General features: G+C 39.1%; 1 protein-coding gene across 3 annotated transcripts in view; it reads left to right on the top strand.

Moving 5' to 3' along the window:
* KCNQ5 (potassium voltage-gated channel subfamily Q member 5) overlaps positions 1-27,032 on the top strand; it is a 284,616-nt gene that overhangs the window by 186,122 nt on the left and 71,462 nt on the right. For 2 of the 3 annotated variants that reach the window (XM_069851428.1, XM_069851427.1), the window contains exons 2-3: positions 7,494-7,584; positions 24,670-24,796. In XM_069851428.1, the coding sequence (XP_069707529.1) occupies positions 7,494-7,584; positions 24,670-24,796 (218 nt within the window). Of the gene's footprint in view, positions 1-7,172; positions 7,193-7,493; positions 7,585-24,669; positions 24,797-27,032 lie in introns of those variants that run through there. The other variant, XM_069851429.1, reaches the window with a different exon arrangement.

Below are 27,032 nucleotides of genomic sequence, written 5' to 3'. Positions count from 1 at the left end.
TCACAATTATCTCTGAACATTAAACCCATCAGAATATATTTATTTTTTTTTGTTCTCTTTTAAGCTGATGTGCTTGCTCAAAGAAGACTGATACCTGCTTTATAGATCCCTGGAGAGATTTGCCTTCATGTTTTATGTTTATTGTCTATGATGGAATGAATACGCATTTAATGACAGTTTGATTGGTGTCGCATAGGTAATTGAACTATTTCATTTGCTTGGTTTCAATTACATCTCCTGTTATGGCCTGTTCATTGCTTTGTCATTATAAGCCAAATACAACCACTTATCAGACACTGCTAAAAACATGACTCCTTAAAAATATGAGAGAAAAGGTCAATTTATGTTGAAAACCCTTTCTTTTGACAGTGCAACTTAAACTCTTTTGTACTTTTTGAATGGTTGTAACTTTTAGAATGAGTAAACATCCCATAAGGGAATGAAAAGTGAAATATTATTTGAATAAAATTAATTCATCAGAGCCTGATGAAACTCACCTTTCTAAACAAGCTGCTTGAGCATCAAGTTCAGTTTTTAGAGTTTTGGACATTAAATTCAGTTCAAATTTCTGTACTTCTGAAGAAGGCAACAATTAATCCAGAGGAAGAATTTATAAAAAGCTGATTTTGCCTCAAAAAAAAAAAAGGTTTTCAATACAGTTTCTTTGCATACTTTATGATGATGAGGTCATCATGTTCCACCTCTCCATAGAAAGAGTTGTGTTATTTCTGGGTAGAAGGCAGCACAGCATCAAGCCCCTAACATGTTACACTCTTCCACTCGAAGAAAAGATTGAAGTGTAAGTCATTTTAAAGAAAGCCTACAGGAGAAATTTATGAGCTTTTTCTGTTGGAGAGTGCTTATTCTCCATGTGGCTTTTGTCAAACACTTTTAACAAATTGTAATAACCTTTGTCTTGTCTCTTTTTCTTGCATAAACAAGTCACATTGAAACTATAAATGATGGAAAATTTAATCCACGTGGTTTCCACTATCAAAACTGTTAAACTGTATTCTTTTCCACCATGTCAGCAATGCATCATCTGTTTTATAGAAATGTTGTAAAGATTGCTTTTTAAGGGAGATACCACAGGACCTGCATAAATATATCTTCACGCCTGCATTAGCCAACATTTTCACTTTCGGTTCTTCCTGAAGCTAGGAAAATGGTCTGGTGTTTGTTATTCTTTATCCTGTTGGAGAGGGCATTTCCACCCACCTCCAGGAACTCTCTGCTGAGAGACACCAGAAAGCACATTGACGCTGACAGAGCTGTCAGGTTTCTAATGTCTTCTTGTCTTGAGTATGTACGTCTGCTCTGGGATGCAACAGGGTACACCACCTTTCGGTCTAACAGTATGCATATGTTCTGCCCTATGGGAATTTAGTGCCTTGGAAATCATGTGTGCCTATAACAGTAACCCCTAGTCCAGGAGATGCTGTTTTTCTCTGTCCCTGTCAGCTCCGTGGCACACTGAAGCCATGAAGTCTGTCTTTCTCACACACCAAGAGGGACGGAAGGGGTAGGAGTGCTGAGAGCATCTACCCAAGGCAGGGTCATCATTTAGGGTAACTTCCTTATCAAATATCTATCACTCTGCTTTCAGTGTTCACCAAAACTAACACTCCCAATGAAAGTATTACAGTGCCATGAATGAGCATAGAATCATAGAATCACCAGGTTGGAAGAGACCCACTGGATCATCAAGTCCAAACATTCCTATCAAACACTAAACCATGCCCCTTAGCACCTCATCCACCTGTGCCTTAAACACCTCCAGGGAAGGTGAATCAACCACCTCCCTGGGCAGCCTGTGCCAGTGCCCAATGACCCTTTCCATGACAATTTTTTTCCTAATGTCCAGCCTAAACCTCCCCTGGCGGAGCTTGAGGCCATTCCCTCTTGTCGTGTCCCCTGTCACCTGGGAGAAGAGGCCAGCACCCTCCTCTCCACAACCTCCTTTCAGGTAGTTGTAGAGAGCAATGAGGTCTCCCCTCAGCCTCCTCTTCTCCAGGCTAAACAACCCCAGCTCTCTCGGCTGCTCCTCATAAGGCCTGTTCTCCAGCCCCTTCACCGGCTTTGTTGCTCTTCTCTGGACTCACTCCAGAGCCTCAACATCCTTCTTGTGGTGAGGGACCCAGAACTGAACACAGAATTCAAGGAGCGGTCTCAACAGTGCTGAATTTAGAGGGAGAATAACCTCCCAGACCTCTTTCCTTCCTTTCTGTATAGGGTTTTTACACAGTATTTTTTTCACATCTAAAGTTGTAATGGATCTGCTGGTGCTATACATTCAGTATAATCGTCAGGACATTTTATCTAATACCTCACGCAGTTTTGGTGCATTCAAGGATTAAAAAGTCACGGAAAGGTGATACTTGGTTACTCAGCCCAGCAAGATCCTGATCATTATTAAGAAAACGAGGGCACTACTCCTGGATGTGGGAAGGAATTACTTACGCATTACTAGTAGCTTCTTTGTAGACTCAGACCTCATGTATGCAGACAACTTTCTGTATGTCTGCAATCAACTCCATTAGTTCGGACTTTGTACCAGTGGGAAAAGTAAGAGCTACTTTTTGGTTATAGTTAAACTCAGCAAAAGCTTTCAGGCATTTTCTATTTCCATAGAAAACCCAGGATAATGTCACTGCCAATGGCTTGAAAACAGTTTTGGTCATAATCCTGAATATCCTTGTATTTATGGGGATTAAGTCAAACCTCAAATAATGCTGAAACATAACTCTGGTGGTCTAACCACTTAATTATGTGACTTTAACAGCGATACATTTTTATTATTTACAGAAGAGGTCATAAAAATGTTTGCTCATGTTTAACTTTTGATTATTTTAATTCTAGCAGTAAATAATGTAGCATAATAGCTTTTAAAGATCTTTGCTGAGTGTATTTTTTATGCTTACGAGATTCCCTGAGTATGTTTTAACAATTGCTTTAAGCTGAACATCCTCTTCCATATGAACAGCCCTTAAATCACAAACTATAGTAAAATTCTGTTGAAAATTAAATAAATGGAGAATTGGTAGCTCCTAATTAACCAGTAAGAAAAGTTTATGAGAGGCAGATTGAATAAATATCAAAGCTTCTGAGTTATATTATCTTTCATAAATTGGCCTTTCTCCAATTAGTGTGTGCTTTCAGAAGCAGGGGAACAAGATGAAAGGATCTGCATCAAAACTGATTAGTGATGAAACAAAATGGAAGTTGCTGCTTTTGATAATATATAAGACTATGGCAATGCTTGAATAATTTTATGGGAAGTTACTGCCTAAGGCATATGTTTTACTGTCTGATACTGAATGCATGAGGAAAGACCATCTGTTTTTTTCAGCCTGAACAAATATATGATCCAGATTGAGCCACTAGATGCCAAATATAATTGCTTTGTGTTTTGCTTTGTACTACTCTACCTACAGCAGCATCCTCTTGTATAACATGTATCAGCACACAGTTCAAATGCTGGCATTCTAGAATACTTTTTACTCTATTGAGGATTATAAAATGACGACTCTGGGCTTAATGCGAACCTTTATACTTCAGCTGTCACTGGAGAAAAAGTTCATGATAGGAAACAAAAACTTCTGATACACTTTGACCACCATGGCATTCGAACCTTAGGGATTTATGTTTGCTGGGCAAACCCTTATTTGACATCTAGCCAGGTGAAATGTATTGCTGTATCTCCCCTGCTTGCTATTCTTGCTGGGGAAAAAGAGAGGTACTTTCATTCCATGGCCTGAGTAAACAGATTAAATAAAAAATGATAATCAGTGATTCCTGGCTATTAGTTTGCTTTGCAGGAACACATCAGTGATAAATAAAGGACAGAAAATATTCCAGAACAGTTAATCCTTTTACTTTTGCTGCTGATGCCGTGTTTTACAGCATCTAGAAGTATGCCTTTAGTTTTGCAAGGCTAATAGGACTCAGTTTCTCCCATCCCCCAAAGTGCTTACAGTCTAATTTTAGACATAATATGCTGAATGTCAGTAAAAGCAGTGTTCGGTGTTGGAGAGAGGAATGAGGGATAGAGGGGCAAGATTTAAATGTGTGGGTGGATAAATGCAAACACTTCTCTTTTGTTCTTTAACAATAATAATTAGTAACAATGCTTCATTCCTTGTAGAGTGTCTGGAAAAACTGAGAACAAAAGGTTATAGAAGTTTGGAAAAATACCTTTCCAGGACTATTGTGATGTATGGCTCTGAGGATTGTTTCTGTTTTTCATGGATTACCTGCAGATCTATATCTACCAGGTGCTAATCTAAACTGCACCTGGCTTTCTGGAATATTTACCTTTTTTTTTGATTAATATACTGCTTAACTGTACTGGTTCCCTCTCATGACTCACTTTTCCCATCTATCGTGAATTAACGCTTTGCTCAGAGATCTTCTAAATCACAGTCCTGAGGAACTATGGCAAAGCAAGTGGTGGGTGAGTGGAGAATGGTTTTGTGACTGCAGGACTGGGTTGGCACTTAAAAGGTCCAGGTTTATTCCACATATAAAGATTTTCTGTGTAGCCTTAGGCACTTCCCTTACCTTTTCTATGCTGTGGTCTCCAGCTGTGATATGGGAACAACAAGCTTGCTTTATTTCTTGCTGCGTCTGTTTTTTATAATTGTGCTATGAGAGATCTTTTCCAAGTGGAAACCTGTATTGTGTGTTTGGAAAAGACCCAGTAAAACTGGACCTCCAATTTAGTTGGTATTACTGGAATACAGCTAAACAACAGTGATTTTTAATACCTGAACACAAAGGAAGCAATAAAATATAATTTTAACCGATTCAGGACTAAAGAAATTCAGCAAAAGAAAATTGCATCCTTTTACCATAAATTCTTAGTCATATCTTAATTTTATTTTGCCTTCCGTGCATGCCTTAACGAGGAGAAACCACATTTATGCCTATGCCAGTAAGACGTAATTATAGGGGTGTGTATCTGCAGACCGTAGCAGCTGAAACTACCAGTGATGTTCTCGGAAATTTTCCTTTTCAAAAATGTGTGTGAGGAAGGCGAGCAAAATTGCTCACAAGATATATTTTTGTCACTTGAATTAGGTTTTTTATGAAACTTTTGACCATATATGTGCAGATGTTTATCTTTCTTCACTTTGGAAAACGGACTTGCCAATGGTGTGTTTCAGATGTACCTTTGTCCTCCTGGATCGGTTTTATTTACAATTCTTGGTAGAGCTTCTATGCAAGCTCCCACCAGATTTGATTTTCAGAATGGATCTTCACCTCAGCAGTTAAATGATACACTACAAAATGTGCCTCAAATGTCTTATTGCATTGCACATCAAAGTTTTCTAATAGAAATTCTGAAGAAGCAGACTTAATGTTTTTGTCTAATATACTGGATATATTACAGCACTATGATATTACAGCACTATGGAAAGTCTGTGTTATAAGGGAAAGATAAATTTTAGCTCCTGAAGTGCACACTGGGTCAGATGCAATAATATATTAAAGTTTGTATCCAGTAGTTAGAATCATAGAAGAATTTAGGCTGGAAAAGGCCTCTTATGAAAATCTCTAGGGACAGAGATTTCACAGCTTTGCTGGGCAACTTGTTCCAATGCTGAGCCACATCCACTGTGACTTTTTTATCCTTATAGCTAATTTTTCTTTTCTGCAAATTGTATCCTCTCTGGCTTCTTTATAACCAGAATTAGATAGCTGAGGACAGCAGTTGGAGGTCTCAGCTTCCCTTTGTCCAGGCTGGACAAAGCAGCTCTGATCAATGTCTCTTATATGTCATTATCTTCAGCCCCGAACCACTCTGGTGGCCCTCAGCAAGACTTGCTTCAGTCTGTCCTTCTGCATCTCATTCTAGGAAGTCCCAAACTGGGCACAACACTCAGATGTGGTCTTTAAGACGCCCAACAGTGGGAAAGAATCACTTCCCTCCACCTGCTGGCTGCATCCTTGCTAGTACAGCTCAGCGTGTGATTTGGTTTCATTACCACAACAGCAAATTGCTGAGATTTTCAACTTGGCCACCAGAAACACGCACACACTCTTTTCTTAAATGTTGCTTTCTGTGTCTTCTGAATTATTGTGTTGGTTAATCAAAGCATCATATTGAAAAGCAATATGCATCCTCTACATAGATGAGTAATTTCTGTGCTTTTCCCCTTTGTACCTGTAAGACAGCTGATTCCGTTTTGCGTCAGGAAGGAGCCACTTGTACTTTCTTGCAGATATATATCTCCATTAATTACAATACCTGCTCATGTTGGGTTCGAGCACCTGCTAATGAGAGTCTCAGCAATTCAGACAAAAGCCAAATTCCTTCCCCTTGTTGGCTGACTGATTGCCCATCATGACTGACAAGTAGTTTAAGAAAAATATTTAGAAAACATTGATCAAATCAGGTTTTATTACCTGCAAAATCCAGTGCAAGAATTTAATGTGTAGAAGTTGTACAGCCTTGCACTCATTCAGTGTGCTGCCTGGCTGCTGGTTAGTCAGTTCATAGTATTGTGGGTGAAATGAACACCTCTTCTGATCCAATTCATAGATAATTGGCCAGGGTGCTGGCCTCTTCTCCCAAGTGACAGGGGACAGGACAAGAGGGAATGGCCTCAAGCTCCATCAGGGGAGGTTTAGGCTGGACATTAGGAAAAAATTCTTCACAGAAAGGGTCATTGGGCACTGGCACAGGCTGCCCAGGGAGGTGGTTGATTCACCTTCCCTGGAGGTGTTTAAGGCACAGGTGGACGAGGTGCTAAGGGGCATGGTTTAGTGTTTGATAGGAATGGTTGGACTCGATGATCCGGTGGGTCTCTTCCAACCTGGTTATTCTATGATTCTATGATTCTATAATTTCACCAGCACTGTGTTAATATTTATTATTGGTGAAGCAGTACAATAGCAAAGGATATTCCTTATCCATAGTATAAGCCTCAGAACAATACCAGCTCTGCAGGCTCATGTCTGCAAACACCACATGCTGTATGCTGCAAGGATCAGACATAGGATATGCAGGAGTATCTACAGTGATATCAGGTGCTTGCACCTTCCTCAAAAAGAGATTTAGCAGCTTGTCAGTTCTTTGCTCTGCCTGTACGTATTCATCAGTAATGTGAGATACGGAAGCTCACACAACCTCAGATTCATGGTTATGTTTTCCCAGTTGTAACGGCAAGAGTATCTGGACAGCATAAAGGTATAGGAGTATGATGCCAAAAGTAGCGTCTGTATACTTTGGGTCAATTTCCCCAAGAAAATCTTTTTTCGTGTCTTTGTTTCGATTAATTCTACCAGTGCTGATCAGAAGCTTGTGGATTTAGTACCATACGATTCTAATGTGTTTAATAAACTAAGTTAAGTAGAGGTTGAGTTCCATTCTGTTAATGAAGACCGTTCACTGATAGTCTTCGACTAGTGTTGGTGAAGTAGGATCATTATATATACTGGGTCAGGGTTCTGAAAAATATTAACAATTATTAATATTCTTTCTTTTTCAGTTTTCTCCTTGTGTTTGGTTGCTTGATTTTGTCCGTGTTTTCTACTATTCCTGAACACACAAAACTTGCCTCTGGTTGTCTCTTCATTTTGGTAAGTGAAACTTCTAAATACAAGACAGTTTTACAAAAACTTTGATATGCACTCAAATCCTCTCTCTCACAATGGAGAAAATAGCATAACTCATGAACACTTTAAGAAACCAGACTTTTCATCAGACTGATGAAAAATATATGAAAACAGAGGATTCCATCATCATTTTCTTTAAAAACAGGTCACATTGTATAATATGTTAATAAAATGCTGTATTGCATCCCCATCTTTGCTTAAAAATTGCTGTGCTTTATAACTGATAGTTTTTCTACTGCAGTTTGCCAGTGACTGAACATGAAAGACCTTTGATACTGCTGCTGTCATTTATGAAGTCAGTATGTAGTAAGAGGCACTTATACTTAAAATAGGAAATAATTTAGGTATCTTAGATACCAATTTGTGCTAGCTATTGGTAGATACTGACATTTTAGTGGCAGTTACTGCAGTAGGATGTGGTAGTTTCATTATTTCTTCATAATACATGCTTTTGCATTATGTTTATCTCTCTTTTTCCCTTTTGAGGTAGATATAAATTGATTTAATCCCTAAAAGTGCTTAATATTTTTCATGCATTGTATGGACACCATGTTATTCATCTGCTTCTTGATGGGCCATTTAGTTCTTCAAGTGATGGCCTGAGGATAGGCGGTAGTGATCATTAAAATGTCACTGTACCCAGAGTTACCATGGTTATTTCAGTTTCATGTATACAGCAGGCTGTGGCTCATTACATAGTGCCTGGGGTGAAGTAACTGTTGACAAATGTCAGCATTTTAACTGTCATCACCGTATATTTCCAAAAGCCCTTGTCTTCGGAACAACTCCCTAATTAATTGTAGCATGAGAAGGCCGATAAGCATAATTATGGTGTATGCTATGTCTCTATAGCATGATGTGCCACTACAACAAGATAACTGAACGAAAAGTCCAGAGCTAGCTAGGTGCAGATGTGTGGTGTTCTGTTCCATCTGGTGGTTTCTTAGCAGGGCTAATTAGAGAAAGATCTGTTAAATGTGGTTTTTTGCTTCCTAGCCATATTAGTGCTTTTTTGTTTTCTGGAGAGAAGATCGGGTGGCGTTAAACCAGCTAAAAGTCATCAGATTTAATGCTACAGTCATACCTAGTCTCATTATTTACATATCTGAACAATACTTTGCAAATGGAAGTCTGTTTGAATGTTCTGTACCTAGTTATATTATTGCGATTACTACACTAATTGCTAATATTTTCTGGTATGGAAAACAGGAAAATTTGATTAGCATGAAAGGAATTATTTCTAATTGCAGGTGCTATTGTGACAAGTAATATGTTTCCCTGCATACATATGCAAATCTGTTGTAGAATGGCCATTTGTTCTGACATAAAATATGCATTTCCCATGAGCCACATATTTGTTGATTGTGTTGGTAAGCTTAGTGCTGCTGATTCCTCAGCTGGCTGGTAAGCACATTGCCTGTGCTTTGCCATGGCTTTCCCAGGAGCCTGATTGTGGTTTTGCTCTGTGAGGTCCTGAATTTGCTCCCAGTGCTGGGCGGGTGTGCGAGGAGCTCTGCTAGCTGATATACCAGTCCCTGTCCAGGTGTCCCATCAGTGGAGCTGCGCTGCTCAAGGTCTGCAGCAGGAAACTGCAACCTTTTTTGCTGCTCTGGTTTCAAAGATGGACTATGCCCATGCTAACAGTTGTGACTGTACACCCCATGGCATCCTCTGAATGCAGAAATAGCCTTAAGGAGGAAGAGGGTTGATGGCTAATCCTTGAAGCATCACTACTCACATGGGTCAACATTTCTATGCTATAGCCTGGTGTGTTCAGTAAACCCTTGGCAGGAATAAATCCAGTGATGACGAATTTTATGGCTCCTGCTGTGGGTCTCTAATGGAGAAAAATATAAACACAGCCAAGTATGATGTTCCAGAAGCAGGCTAAAGCTGACTGGTTTACTCCAGTTTGCTGATGCATGATTTGTTCCCTCTCTGCATACTGAATCATTAGCTGATATTAACAATGTTATCAAGTAAGCTTTTGCAGCCACAAACCAAGGAAACATACATTTCTATATTAACTCAGGAGTAGCTGTTTTGGCTGTGCCAACACATAAATGCAGTCACTAGGGTTTTTGCAACCTTCTTCTAGCAGTGATTTACACAATTCTTACTGAAGTGTCACTTAGTAGAGACAGTTGCATTAATTATCAGAGACCTGGTTTAATATTGGTTTGCTGCATGCTTGAGAAGGAAGGTGTATGTTTATATTCTAATGAAGTACCATACAAATACAAACCCATAGACCTGCCAGCTGGGTTTCTGTGAACTGTTTGCTTCACAGATTTATTCCAGATGGTTCTGCCTACAGCCACTTTAATTGGCTAAAAAGTTAGGGTAATGTTCCTTCAACTTAATACCTGAGCTGCCGGCTGCACTGCCGACTGTGGCTTTTGACATATTGCAGCTATTCAGAATTACACAAGGAGGTTAAAGAGGGAAGTGTAAATGAGGTGAGCAAACTTTTCCCTCCTTCTCAGAAAGGCCAGAGGAGCTGAGAAGATTATTGTTCTGCAATCAGTCAATTCCATTTATCTACCCCAGCCTCACCTTACAAGGAAGCAGAAAATGTATCTCCTAATCACTGCATCCTACATACTCTCACAGAAAAATACGATAGTGTGCGATAGCTCAAAGTAAATAATTGTTTAGGACAGCAGTGTTATCTGAGAGCTTCTGAGCATCAGCAGAGGTTAATGGACTTGTCTGGACTGCAGAAACGCCTGAGCTCTGCTCCCAGAGCTGACACAAACCTGCCTCACTGTGTCATGTCATACCCAGCCAGGACTTCAGTTCTGGCATGTGCACAAGTACTACTGTGTTCCTAGGCATCTTCTGCTTATTGGGAGCCTGTCAAGGGAAACACTTTTAGTATTTGAAGTTTATGCTTAAAATGAAAGTCCTGCAGATAAGTTAAGTGCATGTTTTGTAGAGCAATGTTGGTTAGTTACATCAGTAATTAATTTGGTTAATGTTTTTGTCCAGAAATAATAAGCCTAACCATGGAAAGAGCATCAGATAAAACTCCTTATACCTACAATGATAATTATGCTTTAGCCTCAACTCTGCACACAACTTCTGGCACTCAAGTTGTAGCAGTGATATATCCCAGATAGACAGTAGAATAAAATCTACTTCAGCATCAAAAAAAGCCACAAGCAGCTTAAGAATCCAAATAACACAGCAAGAAAATAATCTTCCGTGTGTCGCTGATCTACAAGTACGTTTGCTGGCACTTTATCAAATAATAAACACAAGGGAAGTAAAACTTAGGCTGGGAAGGCAAAATCAAATCTTTCAGGGAAGACAGCCAAGAAGGAATATGCCTGGAACTGGAGGTCATTCGCTTTCATGACCAAACTCACTATCTTTTAAGATCATTTTCAGCTAAAGCTATGTGAATAACTAGTTCACTTCTGTTTGTTTGCTGTCAATTGAGGAAAATAAATAATCTCATTTGAGGTGACCCAGAAAGGTTTGGCAAATTGAAAAGTCAAAAAAAAATTTCTTGGATCAGATTAAATGTTTCCTTTCACCTGGCATAAAATCTTATTTGTGTATTTGAGCATTTTAAAACTTTTGGCTTAAAAATAAAATTGGGGCTGTAGGAAAGGAATATCAAGTGACAAAGCATTCCATTTTTTTCATAATTTTAATTTTTAATCAACTTGGAGAGATTGCAAAATTCATATGAATTTCTGCAAGATTGGTTTTGTCAAATCTGGTTTTTTGGTTTTCTCTGAATAAGGCTGGTAGAAAGCAGTACCCGGTTCTTTAAGGTAAAAACCTCTGAAAATGTGCACTAGGAACCTATTCTTCAAGCAGAAATAGCTCCCAAAGACATAAAAGAAGGCAGGGTGCAGTAGATGAGGCTAGCTTCTACATGTACTGTGGTCACCTATGCGAATCCAAAAGCTGAGTCTAGTAAGTGTTTCTAGCAATTAAAATCTTCCTAATATTCATTCCTTCTCTAACATTTTCCCATAAAAGAAACATAGGAAAGGGGTGAATGTTTATTAAAAAACATAGGGTATAGCTGTCCCATAGCAGCCAAGCATGTATGCAGTTTACCTCTGCTGTAGGACAGTGAATCCATCCACACTCCTGTAATCATGCAAATCTGCTACAGGATTTTAAAACTGGGCAGAGTAGATTTCAAAGGGGAGATGGATACAGAAAAGTGGCTTTTTCAGTTTAGATTTATTATCCCAAAACCTGAATCTTCTTGCAATGCTTGGATAAAAGTCCTCCAGACCTGACTAGAGGACTGGATGGATGGATGGACCAGATCTGATCACAACTGCTTGAAAATATTTGTGTGCAAAAAGTGGACACTTCCAGTTGGAAATGTAAGTGCTGGTTGCACTTTACTGAAACTAAAAGTTACTAGGAGGAGGTCTGACAGAAAGTGAAAATTTGAATGAAACAGTGAAGTTATTTAAAAACATAACAGTACATGTCCCCAAAGCCATAACTCTTCTGTCAGAAGGCAGCGTTGACACTTCCAACCAACCAAGCTCTAAAACAAATAAGCACATACTGTAGCTATGGAAAGAGATAAAATTAGCAATAAAAATTCATTTCATAACAAAATAACATGGCACTGCATATAAAACTATAAAGGTGTCTATGAAAAATGTATTTTCAACAGTGCTGAGGATGATAAAATACACTTCAGACACATCAAAAAATAAAGACATCCCTTACTGGCATAAGCCTATTATCGATATGTTTCTGGGCTTGATTACACTGTCAGTAACATTTTGTCCTTTCATCGGGCCCAGTCAGCATGGGTTTATGAAAGGCAGTCCTTCCAAACTAAACTAATCACCTTCTATGACAATTTTATCTGCTTAATGGATGAGGGAAAGGCTGTGGATGTAGCATGCTTGGACTTTAGTAAAGCATTTGACAGTTTCTCACAGTATCCTACTTGAAAAACTGGCTGCCACTGGCCTGGACAGGCACACACTCTGCTGGGTAAAAGCTGTCTGGACAGCCAGACGCAAAGGGAGGTGATAAAGGGAGCTAAATCCAGCTGAAGGCCGGTCACAAGTGGTGTCCTCAGGGCTGAGTGCTGGGTCCAGATCTGTTCAATATCTTTATCAATGACTTGGATAATAGATTGACTGTGCTCTTAGTAAGTTTATGGATGACACTAAGCTGGGTGGAAGTGTCGATCTGATGGAGGGTAGGGAGGCTCTGCAAAGGGATCTGGGCAGGCTGGACTGCTCGGCTGAGTCCAGTGGCATGAGGTTTAACAAGGCCAAGCACCAAGTCTTGCACAATCCTGTGAAACGCTACTGGCTTGGGGAAGAGTGAATGGAAAGCTGCCTGGCAGGGAAGGGTGTGGGGTGTTGGTTGACAGCTGGTTGAATATGAGTTGGCAGTGGCCCAGGTGGCCAAGAAGGCCAATGGCATCTTGGGTTGTTCCAGAAGTAGTGTGGCCAGAAAGACTGAGAAGTGGTTCTCCCCCCTGTACACAACACTGGTGAGGCCGCACCTCGAATCCTGTGTTCAGTTCTGGGCCCCTCACCGCAAGAAGAACATTGAGGTCCTGGAGCATGTGCAGAGAAGAGCAACAAAGCTGGTGAAGGGGCTGGAGAACAAGTCTTACGAGGAGTGGCTGAGGAAACTGGAGTTCATTAGCCTGGAGAAGAGGAGGCTGAGGACCTTATCGCTGTGTACAGTTACCTGAAAGGACTCTTTGCCAAAGTGACAGGCAGTACAAGAAGGAATGACCTCAAGGTGCTCCAGGGGACATTCAGATTGGACATTAGGAAAATTTTCTTCACCAAAAGGGTTGTCAGGCACTGGCAGAGGCTGCCAAGGGACGTGGTTGAATCACCATCCCTGGAAGTATTTAAAAGATGGGTAGATGAAGTGCCTAGGGATATGGTTTAGTAGTGGACAAGTATGGTTCGACATGATGATCTCAAAGGTCTTTTCCAACATAGTGATTTTGTGATTCTTTTGTTCTTCTATATTAAGCAGAAATAATCATTGTAAACAGAAGAATGAAAAATCACACATTAAGTGGAATAATTTTTTCATGTAATTAAAAATTCCAGTATGTTATAGTTCTGCTGGGAAAGCTTAAATAGGTTTGATGACTAAAGATGACTAACCCAGCATTATTATACATGATCTGCAATCAGGGCAAAGAAAAATCTCATAATTAAATCACTTAAAGGCGATAGGATAACTATGAATGGCTACCTCAAGAGCTACAGCATTCAACAGCAAATGCAGTAGAGCAAGAGAGAGTTTCAGAGTCACTGCCAGAGTGTTCCCTAGACAGAACTACCAGCCAGGTACACTCCAACAAGAAATTCCTATTTGCTGTGCAATGTTAAGTTCACTGGAGCTGTCATAAGTCAGTGGCTACTGGATGAAATACAATCCATGAAATTATTTTCCATTCCCTCTGACTGAACAGGGCATGTTTAGACAAATAGGTGTTACTGTGAAATGAAGAAAGAGGGATGGAAATAGCAAACCCACAAGCAGTGTTAAATGTAACACAACTTATGACGTGCTAAAGTTTTAACATTAAAATTGCTAACCTGTAATAAGAAAGTCAGCGTTAATTGTTTAAGTAGGTGCATTATACTCTTATATTCATGTTATCTGATCCTATACAAGAGCTTGCACTTAGCGTATCTTGTCCATGACATTATATGGCTATATGCGAAAAATCACAAGGTAATATAGCAGTCTTGTGAACAATCAGTTTCTGATTTCTTTTGTTTCTCAGCACAGGGAGGACTAGCATTCAAAAGTGGAGAACATATTTGAAGAGGGACATGACTGCCCATGTCATTTGGGAAAGAACCATTTAGCCAGCCATTCACAGGCTCACTTTTTGTAGAACACAGAATCTCTAGGACCGGAAAATGTGGAGCATCTCTAGGAGTGGAAAACGGAGATGGTTCAATGTCAATGATAGTGTCAAGATTCACATTAGTAGGGATATAGTTCTTTGACAAGAGAAAAGCACATCTCCCTTTAAGCTAATCAGTACATTCTGCCAATGACCCAACAAGCTTTCCTTGACCACCTTTAAAGACAATTGAGCAACGCTCCTTGCACAACAGCTGCTTTGCCATGACATGTCTTCCTTCTCATTTTATCAGTTTAGTGATAACAATGTAGCATGGGAAACTACTTAAAAGTGATAAGTGTAATATTATCCATAGACTAGAATTGTAATAGCTTATGCTAGACTACAGTATTGATTTTATTGACTTCATGCCAGAGTTTGATAAGGGTCCAAACTTGTTATGTGGAGAGCAAGATCTACCTCCTTATAGCAGGCAACAGAGAGTTCAGATTGCAACAGTAAAAATGGCTAGCTATCAAAATCTCTATCACAAGTTTAGACCTCACCTTTGTTAGGGAAATATTGATTTGCCAAACAGAGATGCAGAACTTGTTTCCAGAGGAAAGGCAACGTACATGGCAATAAATAACATGTAAGGAAAAAGTCTACAATACACTAACGGTCAAAAGGAAAAGAATGCTAAAATCCGCAGAATATCAGTGATGTGAAAGCTGTTTGGAAATGTAGGGAACACCCACCATCTGAGTACATATAGAAGCTGTAATCCACCCATTCACTTTGCACAGGTGAGACAAAACATAGAAAAACATAGCCTGCTACAGTCAAAATGTCAGATTTCCTCAAGTGAGAGAAGAAATCTGTTCACAAGAAACAGTTTAAAAACTGAGAAGTCAAGCAAATAGGTATGAAAATACAGGCAAATACAAAATATATATATAAGGATCCAGAGCAGACATACATATCTATAATACAAACTCCAAAAAGAGTTTAAAGTGTATGTGGTGGTAAATACACAGACACACTCTGGAACCAAGTCAGGTCCTGAGGATTTTATTAGCAAAATAAGTATTGGCCAATTAAAACTTGTAGGCTTCCATAAAGTACCTAAGGAAAAGGTGTATGTCATGGACGGGATAATAACTTTGCTGTCAAATCTGAACCAGACAGAAATTGACTGATTGTACCACTTGAAAATAGGATCACAGGAAACGAATGTCTCATAAAGATATACCTATGTTTTTAAGAGGATGTGGAAGGGGTTTGTTATTTTCTTTTTCCAGCAGACCAAAATTCCATAAGCCTTCTAGGGAAAAAAAAAAAAAAAGATAATAGGGTAGCTGCAAAACACTCAGCAAATAACATAATTTGTAAAAAATAAGACTTGGTATACTGACTCTCGAAGTCTAGCTGTTGGAATGTACAGAGGGGACCAAGTCAACATTTTCACTCCACCTAAGAAATTGATTAAAAATGTCATAACCAAAGATTTTTTCAAGTTTGATGAGTTGACAGAGGTTCATATATTCAAGAAATTAAATGCATAATCAGGATTTTGACAGACTAAGTAAAGTCCCTTCCAAGTCCAGTTTGCCAAAAGTTACTGATAGTCACAGAACACTGGATGTACTCTTAGAGAAGCTCTGTTAGTGAACTTTGCAAACTGGGAAACGGCAAAAATAAACCACTTTTAAAAAGAACACAGCAAACATTTGCAGAGTCTCTAAGATTTAGCAATCCCAAGCATTGTACAACTAAAAAGTAAAAGAGTAAATCTCCTCTCCTTCTGTGTTATACAGCATGTCAAATGTTATCAGTTAATTCACATACATGTGTTCAGCCGTAACAATCAGCCTAAACCCCTTGCATCAGAACAAAATTAACATGGATGTCAGAGCATAAAAAGATTCAGAGTCCGTACTGGCTCTGGCACCCATTTCACATTTCTTTTGGACACCGCAAAAGATATCAAATTCTTCACAGACATTTCAAAAGAAAGATTTGGGAGCTGTGTTACTACAGAGACATGTGCTTGCATGTCTGCCTGTAGCATGTGACATAAGAAATGTGACAACAGCAGAAAAAAATGCGTGAAGAAATCACAAAGGAAATGCAAAGGCCTGGGTACAGCTGGACAGAACTTCATTGTTTTCAATATGTGGATAATTTTAAAACCAAAAAGAGACTGTTTACTGCTGATGTCTCACTAGAGAGAAAGAAAATGTAACCAAGCACAAAGCAGGATATGAATATATTTGGAAAGTAGAAAATTATTCTATACTGTGGGTTTTACCACTATCATCTTCCTTCAGCAATTCTCTCAGAAGTGTAGCTGTACCTGACATAAACAAGTGATATGGAGTAAAGCAGTGAGTGCAATGAGAGGGAATAGAAAGACCCATATTTAAGAGTGATGATCTGTCTGGGGAAGAGCAGGATAGACATGGTGTGTGGTGAAGTCAACATTTCCCATTGCCATTTTCCCAATTTGAAAAAGGGTTTCAGTGATCACCAGGGTCTTGCTAGAAAAAAACTACATCCACTAAAAGCCAAAAGCCAAAAGGAGTTTTGGGATGTGTTTTCCTACACATGCACTGACATGGTAATCGCAGTAACCATGAGGGCCAGCAGCCGGGAGTGCAGCTGCCCAGTGCCTGTGTGCCTTTCATTCTTGTGGCACCAGCAGATGCTCAGCAGCCCGTCCATGGTGGTGGTGTGGATCTGCTCATCTGCAGAAGCAGAAGGGTGTCTGTCATCCTCATGGATGGTGAGGAAGGTTAGCACAGTTTCAGTGCTAGGAATTGTGCTTTGCTTCTGATACGGTAAATACTTACATTTACTCCGTGAGAAATGATGAAGAACACAATTAAATGGCAGTTACCTAATTCTGCTTTACCATCTGATTCAAAACTGTGTTTACTTAACAGAAAAACTTTGGGCTTTTTTCTGTTGTGAGTGAATAAAGAAGCATGACCAATAGGTGCCATTTCAAGTAACAAACACAAAAACCTAAAAGGGAGTTGGATAGCAGAAGTCTTATATAGCATGTGGCTAATTAAAACTAAGTGTATCACTGGGATTTTAATATTATATCAATAGACTTGTAGCTGTGTATGAGATTAAAAGGCACAGAACTGGTTTCTCAATAATCCTCTATTAATGTAGAGTTAGCATGGGAAATCTTAATCATAATCTGGAAAAGTAAGTGTAGTAAAAGTATCACATTCATTGTAAAAGTGATAAATGACAAAAAGGTGCATAATATAGACTGGGAGAAGTCTGTCTAGAAAGCTGCCTGGAGGAGAGGGACCTGGGGGTGTTGGTTGACAGCCGACTGAATATGAGCCAGCAGTGTGCCCAGGTGGCCAAGAAGGCCAATGGCATCTTGGCTTGGATCAGAAACAGTGTGACCAGCAGGTCCAGGGAGGTTATCCTCCCTCTGTACTCGGCACTGGTGAGACTGCTCCTCGAATCCTGTGTTCAGTTCTGGGCCCCTCACCACAAGAAGGATGTTGAGGCTCTGGAGAGAGTCCAGAGAAAAGCAACGAAGCTGGTGAAAGGGCTGGAGAACAGGCCTTATGAGGAGCGGCTGAGAGAGCTGGGGTTGTTTAGCCTGGAGAAGAGGAGGCTGAGGGGTGACCTCATTGCTCTCTACAACTACCTGAAAGGAGGTTGTAGAGAGGAGGGTGCTGGCCTCTTCTCCCAAGTGACAGGGGACAGGACAAGAGGGAATGGCCTCAAGCTCCGCCAGGGGAGGTTTAGGCTAGACGTTAGGAAAAAATTCTTTACAGAAAGGGTCATTGGGCACTGGAACAGGCTGCCCAGGGAGGTGGTTGAGTCACCTTCCCTGGAGGTGTTTAAGGCACGGTTGGACGAGGTGCTGAGGGATATGGTTTAGTGTTTGGTAGGAACGGTTGGACTCGATGATCCGGTGGGTCTCTTCCAACCTGGTTATTCTGTGATTCTGTGATTCTGTGAAATTTCATTTCATGGTTGTGTATTGCACTAGGAGATGAACTGAAAGCTCTGGTTGTGATTTATTCGCCTCTAATAGGGTTTATTCTGGGTTGTGTTTTCAGATTTACGTCCATCTCTCCCACTGGTAAACTGCAGTTGGAAAGAATTAAAACATTAGTTCCTATATTTTATATATAAAATATAAAAAATATAAAATATATTGCTTCTCTTGGCAACCTGTTCCAGTGCCTCACCACCCTCACAGTAAAAAAGTTCTTTATAATATCCAATCTAAATCTCCCCTCTTTCAGCTTAAAATCATCCTATCACTACACTTTCTGATAAAGAGACCCTCCTCAGCTTTCCTGTCGGCCCATTTAAGTAATGGAAGGTCGCTATAAGGTCTCCCCATTACCTTCTCTTCTCCAGGCTGAACAAGCCCAACTCTCTCAGCTTGTCCTCGTATGGGAGGTGCTCCAGGCCTTCTTCATGGCCCTCCTCTGCACTCACTCCAGCAGATCTATGTCTTTCCCTTGCTGAGGATTCCAGACCTGAATGCAGTACTCAAGCTACTCTCCTACTGCTGAATCAGTAATAATACAAATGGGTATGCAAATTGTATTATTGTTTTGAACAATGAAGTATGCAAGTATTCATATCTGCTGACTTTAATCTGGAAACTGGCCAGTAAAACAGAAATGCCTCTAGTCCTCCACCAGCTTCTGCATCAGAACTATTTAAAGCTCAAACCTTCCTCAAGTTTATGTGAACCAGACTAGTGTCGCATTTCTCCTCACATCCCAATAGTATCTGTTTGAAGTGTAGAGTCCAACTCTGGTGCTCATTACCTTGAATCAGTAGGGAGTTTTTTTGTCTGAGAGAGGGATACAGAAGCTGAAGTGTTATGTTCTTGCTTTAATTGAATGAGAAAACAATCTCATCCTCTTTGACAATGAATAATAAAGCATTGTTAGTTGAATAGTATCAGCTATTCATCATATGTCACCATGAAGAGATTTTAGCAGCTGGTGACATTCTTAAAGCAGTCAGCTGTAAATTAAAGGATGAGCACATGTTTATTTTCCCTTTTCTGACTGATCGGGAGACACAGGACTTCCCTGGAGAGAGGAAACTTCACAAGCTCTATCAGATGACATTGTTCCTTCTATTCCTGCTGTTGTGCTAGAGCAGTGAGTCCGTGCTGATTTACATAAAACGAGCATCTCCAGTGCAGCAACACTGCAGAGATGTTGTCTTCAGTAGGAAAACACTTGTGGCCTTATTAAAGCTTATTTCAGAGGGTTAATTTGATTTGTTGTAGTCCATTTCCGAGGCTTCTGACAATGTAGACTCAGTTCTATGAGCTCTGGGCAGACAGCTCCTTACATCAGTCTGCAGCTCAGTTGTCCTTCTTCACAAGCCTTTAGAATACATTAAAAAAAGTTTCTATTCAAGAAACATAATTAAAATAACAACACAGCCATTGTCTTGTGGGCAAATTTCCTAAATGCGCACCTCAGCTCATTTATGCAGTGCAAAACAACCAGGAGCTTCCTAGAAGAACAGCACAGAGCGCTCAACTTTGGTTATTTTCTCATCTTGAAAATTATTCTAATTCCCAGAAATTATGGTCTAGAAGCAAGGCACCTGTTTTCAGCAGCAACAAATTATTTTAAGTTTTAATAAGCTGTTATGTTAATGAACTAGAAAGCAATGACAAAAAGTTTTTTGCTGTTATGATGTTATGCTTAGGGAAATACTTATCATTAAGAACTATTTGAGAAGCATATTAATGTAGATAATTCCAACAAATCATCACTTGTATCCTAATGAGTTAGGAAAAAAAGGTGCTCATCATAGCTGGATTGTACAAAGTATGCTTGATTTAATTAATTATCAGCCCTGTTCATTAGAGTCCTCCAGGACCATCTGTTAATAGAAGCCTTGCTTTGGATAACCTCTTATTTTCCTTTCCAGCCATTTGTGTGGCTCTCATTGTTCCAGTGGCAGAGCAACCAAGGCACATGTGGATGTAAAAAACTTCCAGAGCACGCTGGTGCCTGTGTTCCTTATGCCAAAGGCAACTGAATCTTTTAAGCCTGTGCATTTCAGCCTTGCTTCTCTTGCATATGTATATTTCCCCATGACAACTGGAGCTGTGTATGCAAAAATATTTCAGAATGAAAAGTTCATCAGTCTGGATGAACTGTGCTTTAAGAAGGAAGGAAGACTTTGCACTGTCTGAACCACCAATGCATCTGCTGTAATAGTTACTGTGAGGGGCTAACTGTGAGCTTAAATAGCCAAACAAGGTGCAGATTGTAGTAATTGTGGTACAGGCTGAGATGTGATTGTGATTGGAAAAGGATGACAGGATAGGGAAAAGGAAGAAATGACAAAGGAATCCCTGCTCTGCCTTGGAAGAGTTAGTTTAGGTTTCCAGTAAATCTAAATTTGCTCATCAGTTCAAATACAGGCTTCCTAAATATTGAAGGAGGCCAGGTTTAACAACAGTGCAGGATTTTCCCATTCTGATGTAAATGTTGTTATTCATATTGCATAAGTAATCCAAATTACTGAGGTTCCACTGTGTTATACATAGGACAGAGCTACTTAGAATGCATCATTTTATAGCAATCCTAAACATCACGTGAGGTTTAATGATTTATTCTGTCATATGCCTTTCCAATTATGTCCTGATTTTCTGTTTCAATTTCTAAGGAACTAAACAAAGAAACCAAAAAAATTGAAAACCTAGATTTATGCTTAATTTTGTAATAAGCTATTCCAAATGAAGATTAAAAAAAATTCCTGATCGTGTTTAGGACGCATGCTTATAATTTTTGTCCATGGAAAACCAAGAACCTCGTGACTCGGCAGCTGCCATAGGAAAAAGTAATGTCATTCTCTGGCCTGTGTTAACCTTGACAGAGATTTGAGTTTACATTGTGACTGAGTTCACTGATTACTAAAACATTGCTTTTTTCACAGTAGTGTTGGTTTCCTTGTTTCTCCTTAGTTTCAACCTGCACTGATCCAAAATACAACTAAACTGTCACTCACATTTTCTAGGAAAGTCCTTTTCCTTTAGACTTTATTTACAACGATATGTATTCCCTTTAAAATCAGTTGCTCTTTGAAGAAGGAGTGAGCAGGATATAAGGATCATTTTGAAACATCACTATTTCAGAAAGTACAGAAATAAGTGTGAAATCCCATCTCCACTTTACTCAATGTCTTTTCTGTTATGAAAGCTTGTACTGTATTTTAAAACGACCAGAAATTTGGTATGTGTGGAAGAAAACCATATATCAGAAGTTCTTTTAGCATTCCAGTGCACAGAGCCATATTTACTGTATTTAAGCTCACTTACTGTAACTACACTGACTTTTCTTAACATTTACTTAAGCAGCAGAAATTTCAGTTAATTTTGAGGTAATAACACCATGCATAAATCTGTAATGTAGCTAGAAATTGTAACTATTTTTCTCAAGGAAGGAACAAAGGCCTTTCACGTTGTTTCTCCAAGAAAAAACTTATACTCTTACGCCACCCTCCAAAAAAGAACAAAATTGAAAACACATCCTTTTGCTCTTTTTCTCTTTCAGAATAGACATATATCTCCATGAAATTTCTCTTTGTAGTATGCGTATATGTGTTTGTGTGTGAGACAAATAGGATTTCTGCCTCTGATACACAAGCACACCATGCAGCACAGGAGACTCTCAAACATGCTCTCAGCATACAATGCCTTTTCTCATCTTTGTATAACTGAGCAAGCATAGCAAACAGTAATTGCTAACAGTAATACAGATGATGAATACAAAACTGCATAGCACTAACAGAAGCCAAAATAGTAAACTACTTAAAAAAATAGCTTCATTTCAACTTCTACCAGCAGCTTTGTGATACTAATTTAGCTGAACTGAAGCTGTAGACTAGTCGTTTCAGAATCGTTAAGCACTTTCTGTTCTTGCCAGTTCTGCATTGGAGGCCCTACTAACGTCTAGAGAATGATAGAGGACACGTTCCTGGTTGTATACATCAGCTCCTGTAAGATGCCTGTGACAATTTCAGCTTGCTTACAATGCAAGAAATATTTCTCATGCATCTGTACATATAGTGTGTTTTTCAGCAAAATTAAAAGCTTCAGTCAAATGAAATGTGGTTAGATTTCAACAAGGAAAATATTTTATTGGAAGCAAAGAATGTTTCAAGCTTTGCTGGTCTCCCCTCCTTTGGTATCTCTTACTCCTGCCCCAAAGAAGAAATTTCCATTGGAGAACAGGATGTCAAATGGCCTGGATGCCTGTCATCAACCTCTATAAATTCAGACACATCATCTAACAATGTGTAAACCAGATTGTAAATTAATTATTTAACCACTATAAAAGTAGTACTGAAATAACTAACATACATAATCTTCCTTTTTTCCAGTTGGCTTCTTGACCATTATACTCTTGGCCTAGCAAAATTTCCTACAAGGAAATGTACCACATGGTAGACAACTCTCAACAGTTATCGTTACTATATGCAGAAATTTTTCAGTTTTGAACATAATCCTTTCTAAATTTGTGAAATAACTCTGACCATGAAATTAAGCTGAAGTTTCTTGTAGTAGAATGAAGAAAAAGAAAACTTTAACCAGTTGCACTCATTTTTCCATGTGTTCTTTTCCAACAAAAAAAAAAAAAAGACATTTTCTTTAGCCACATTTTAGCAAAGAGATTTCATTCTGCTTTTGTGATTTAGGCGTTCAATATGAGATTTACAGAACTGGAAACAAAGGCATTGAAGAAGGTTCTAAAATCTCTTTCAGTGTGATGTAGTTATATACGCTGACATGCTTAAGGAAGAAATACTGTGTTTTCAAATTGTTTTATGATGGAAAAATCAAATTAAATCCACAATGTTTCAATGTACTAGTAAAGCACCGTTACATGACACTAGATTAATAATGCCATTTGTTCAAAGAAATTAATGGCTGAGTTGACATATGTGATATGTACAGCCTTAGTGGCTTCCAAAGTTGTAGGGTCTCACAGTTAAAAACCATGCAAACTTTTATTGGAAAAAAGTCAATATTGGATCAACTCTACTCTTGCAAATAATTCTCTATCTAAATAATTTACAGTGTTTTCTTAACTGTACCACACTATTCCTCATCTTGTTGAAAAAACAAAGTAATTGAAGGACAAGGACCAGCTTTAGACTGTACATGGAAATACATTCATCTGCCAAATAAAATACAGTGTTCATCCTCTTGTTCTTGGTGAACTTCTTAAGAAGTTCTTTCAAGTACTTTTCTCCTTGTTTTGGTTAGCACATGAATTTTTATTTTAAAACCTACAACTTCATGATGCCATTCCAGAAGAGAATCTAAATTGAGTTTAGAATTTCATACCAGTATTTATGTACTATATCACTGCATATTATAGGGATTTAGATTTCCTTAAGGTATGAACATAAATTGTGGTCCAAGCTCTATTGGCAACTCCGCTAAGCTCACTGTAGTACGGAAAAATTTCTTCCTATAGAAGTTGCATAAATACAAGCTGATGCTATTGAAATGGACAGTCTTAAAGAAGTTTCCAATGTGCAAAGAAAACCTGACAGACAAGGCGAGATTTTTAAATGCTTTCATTCACAAGTTGTCCAGGGAAAGATATGCAGAGTATGAACATCCATTTACTGTCTTACAAACAATTACATGACCTTTTATGTAATTACATTTGCATGTATCTTAACACGCTTCTAGGAACAAACTGATTTCCTAAATGTTTCTGTATCATCTTAATCACTTCACCTGTATATTGCTACAATGAGAATATTATCTACCAAAACATTCAGCTTTCAAACTAAGAATTAGTTTTATGAATGTAGATGTATAACATGTCTTCTTCACTAACTGTTTAAATTACCTGTGGCCTCATCCTTATTGTCCAAAGTCACTGAATATTTGGCTTTGGTATTTTTTAAGTGTGATTCAGTACTTTGGTGTTTCATAGTTAGTAGCCAATCTTTGCAGATATTCAATGCTATCCAGGTTAGATTTGGACCTTTCATCAGGAAGCTCTGGATTCTGTGTTTTGTGTGTAGGTGGTCAACCATCCTGGGGAACAGAGTCGCGATATTGGCTTGGGATCTTCAGGTGCTCAAGGCGTACACACACAGTGCTCATACATTTACTGGTGCTTCAAAGTTGGTTATCTGTAACAGGCATATTTCTTACTTTCTTTTTCTAGGAATTTGTCATGATTGTTGTCTTTGGTTTGGAATTTATTATTCGTATCTGGTCTGCTGGATGCTGTTGTCGATACCGAGGATGGCAAGGAAGACTGCGCTTTGCAAGGAAACCATTCTGTGTAATAGGTGAGTGTCCCAGCTCTAGATTATTTTAAGATAAAAACTGGTTTGCTTCTCAATGAAAACTAATGCAATCAGACTTTATTTACAGTAACCAGGTGTAAATCCAGAACAGTTATGTGTCACCTGTCATTTGCCCAAGGTTTTTCAAGATATAAAATCACAAAGTCCCTAAATACCAGTCAGCCTATGTGTCATATGTTCTCCAACAGACATGTTCCTGTGCATGTCACACAGCTGTCATGTATACTGACACAATGAGGGACCAAGAGCTTGAAAATCACGGGAGCTGTATGCATTTAGTGGGCATGAATACCAGACATCTTCTATAAACATGTACACATACCATGAACATATGTGCATTCATCGTGTTCTCCTTATTTAATCACTGTGATCAGACATGTGTACACACAGTAAGTTTGCAAGCCTATCTAGAAATGTCTTCTGACAAGACTGCATCTACCTGCATTGCCACTCTCTTGCATGACAGTCCAGGTATCTGCTCTGCCAGTGACTCTGGCATAGGATACAGGTTACTTCCACAACTATTTCAAGAGACTTTTCTGTCCCTTCTTACCTCTAGAAATTCTCTCTGAGAATGATGAACAGGCCCAGAACCAATCAAAACCATATTTTTAGAAAGAACCTGCAACAATACAGTTTCCCAATAAGAGTAGAAATCAAGGATGGCTAATAAAATTAATCTGATAATTTCTGGTAAATCCACATCTGAGGAATTCCTGCAATGGAGAAAAGAGGTGCATAAGTAGGTGGAAAGGCATCACAGACTACCTCTCCATCAGAAAGAATCACCCCATCTACACTATTGTATGACATTTTGGGAGAGGAGGATGTATTGGTATTGACAGTTCTTTTGTTCAGGCACAGGGGAGGTGGGGAGGTGCCCTGAGGCTCCCATGTCCAGCCAAAAGGAAAGTGGAAAGAAAATTGAAAAATACTCCCAGTCCTTACCAGCCACGTGTCAAGGGAAAGCTAGCAATTCAGACGTTCACTCTCCCTGGCATCAACAAACACTGCTAGTGTCCTTAACCAGGTTTACCATTATTGCAAGATTTTGCTGTTTATCTGAAACTTTGCAGTGGTCAGATTTTTGTCGACACACAAGAAAGTAGCAGACTGTTAAATTAGTAAAATTAGCCTACTTTAGCCATTTAGAGCTTTACTTACTAGAAATATACAAATCTTTAAAGAATTTGAACTGACTAGAAGCATTTGACATCTCATAGTGGTTTGCTGCTTTCCCAAACGCTGTTGTGTGAGAACACTAGCAGTTTGTTCAATTCAGCTTTCATTTCTACTCCCTTTACTATCTCTATTCAACTGATGAGCTTTCTGACAGTGATTACCTTCCATCTGAGGTGTTAACTCCCAGCAAAAGTGAATGGAGGGGTTCTTCCTTGTCCAAAACTCTGCTTGTTACCATGGGGTCATTGACATAGATTTTACCCCTGTCCTTTAAACAGTTCAGTTACACTCCTACTGTTCTTGAAATAGTTCAAGCAGGTCTCCTGGCAAAGGCCTCAGTGAGTGTTGGGGTTTGGTTTACTTCACTTAATACTGTTTTTTCCTGCTTTCTTTGGAGTCACACGCTCTCTTTGTTGCACCTGTGTTCACACAGGTGACCTCTAGCCTTAACAGCATCTTCTCTATCCCCTTTGTAACTCCATCCCTTGCTAACAGAATTAATTAGTAACAGACAGTCTTTTGCTTACAATGTCTTCCTGTGATGGTTCATTGGATCAAAAAGGAACTTTGTTCTGCAAAACACTATACAGATACTAGCACAGCTGCTGAAAACTTGCCATTCATTATTCTGTGTCTCTTTTCTGCTGATGACTGATTTTTGTCCATTTCTGGACTTTAGCATCCCTGAAGGGAGCTTCAGATGTTCAGTTTCTCTACAGATTTGATCTTTTGAGGATGAACCTTTGGCAAGTCATCTTGCAGCTCTTGCTGTGTAAGGTAACCACTTGCCTGCACCTCGAATTTGCAGTCATAGCAGAGTGTGCCCTAGCAGCAAAGGCCAACAGGTTGTATTAGCTAGAGCACCATCAGTAGATGAAGGTGCATGTTTATCTCCCTTTATTCAGCACTAATTTGTCCACATCTAAGATGCTGCATCCCATTTGCCCCCTCCAACACCATATATTAAAGTCAATAAACTGGAGTGAATTCAGTGAAGTCCACCAAGATGACTGGTGCTGGAACATTTGTCCTGCGA

The sequence above is a fragment of the Phaenicophaeus curvirostris genome, chromosome 2, assembly GCF_032191515.1.
Source record: "Phaenicophaeus curvirostris isolate KB17595 chromosome 2, BPBGC_Pcur_1.0, whole genome shotgun sequence".
In the NCBI taxonomy this organism is placed as follows: domain Eukaryota; kingdom Metazoa; phylum Chordata; class Aves; order Cuculiformes; family Cuculidae; genus Phaenicophaeus; species Phaenicophaeus curvirostris.
The sequence above is the reverse complement of the archived record's forward strand: the minus strand, read 5'-3'. Positions and strand labels throughout refer to the sequence as shown.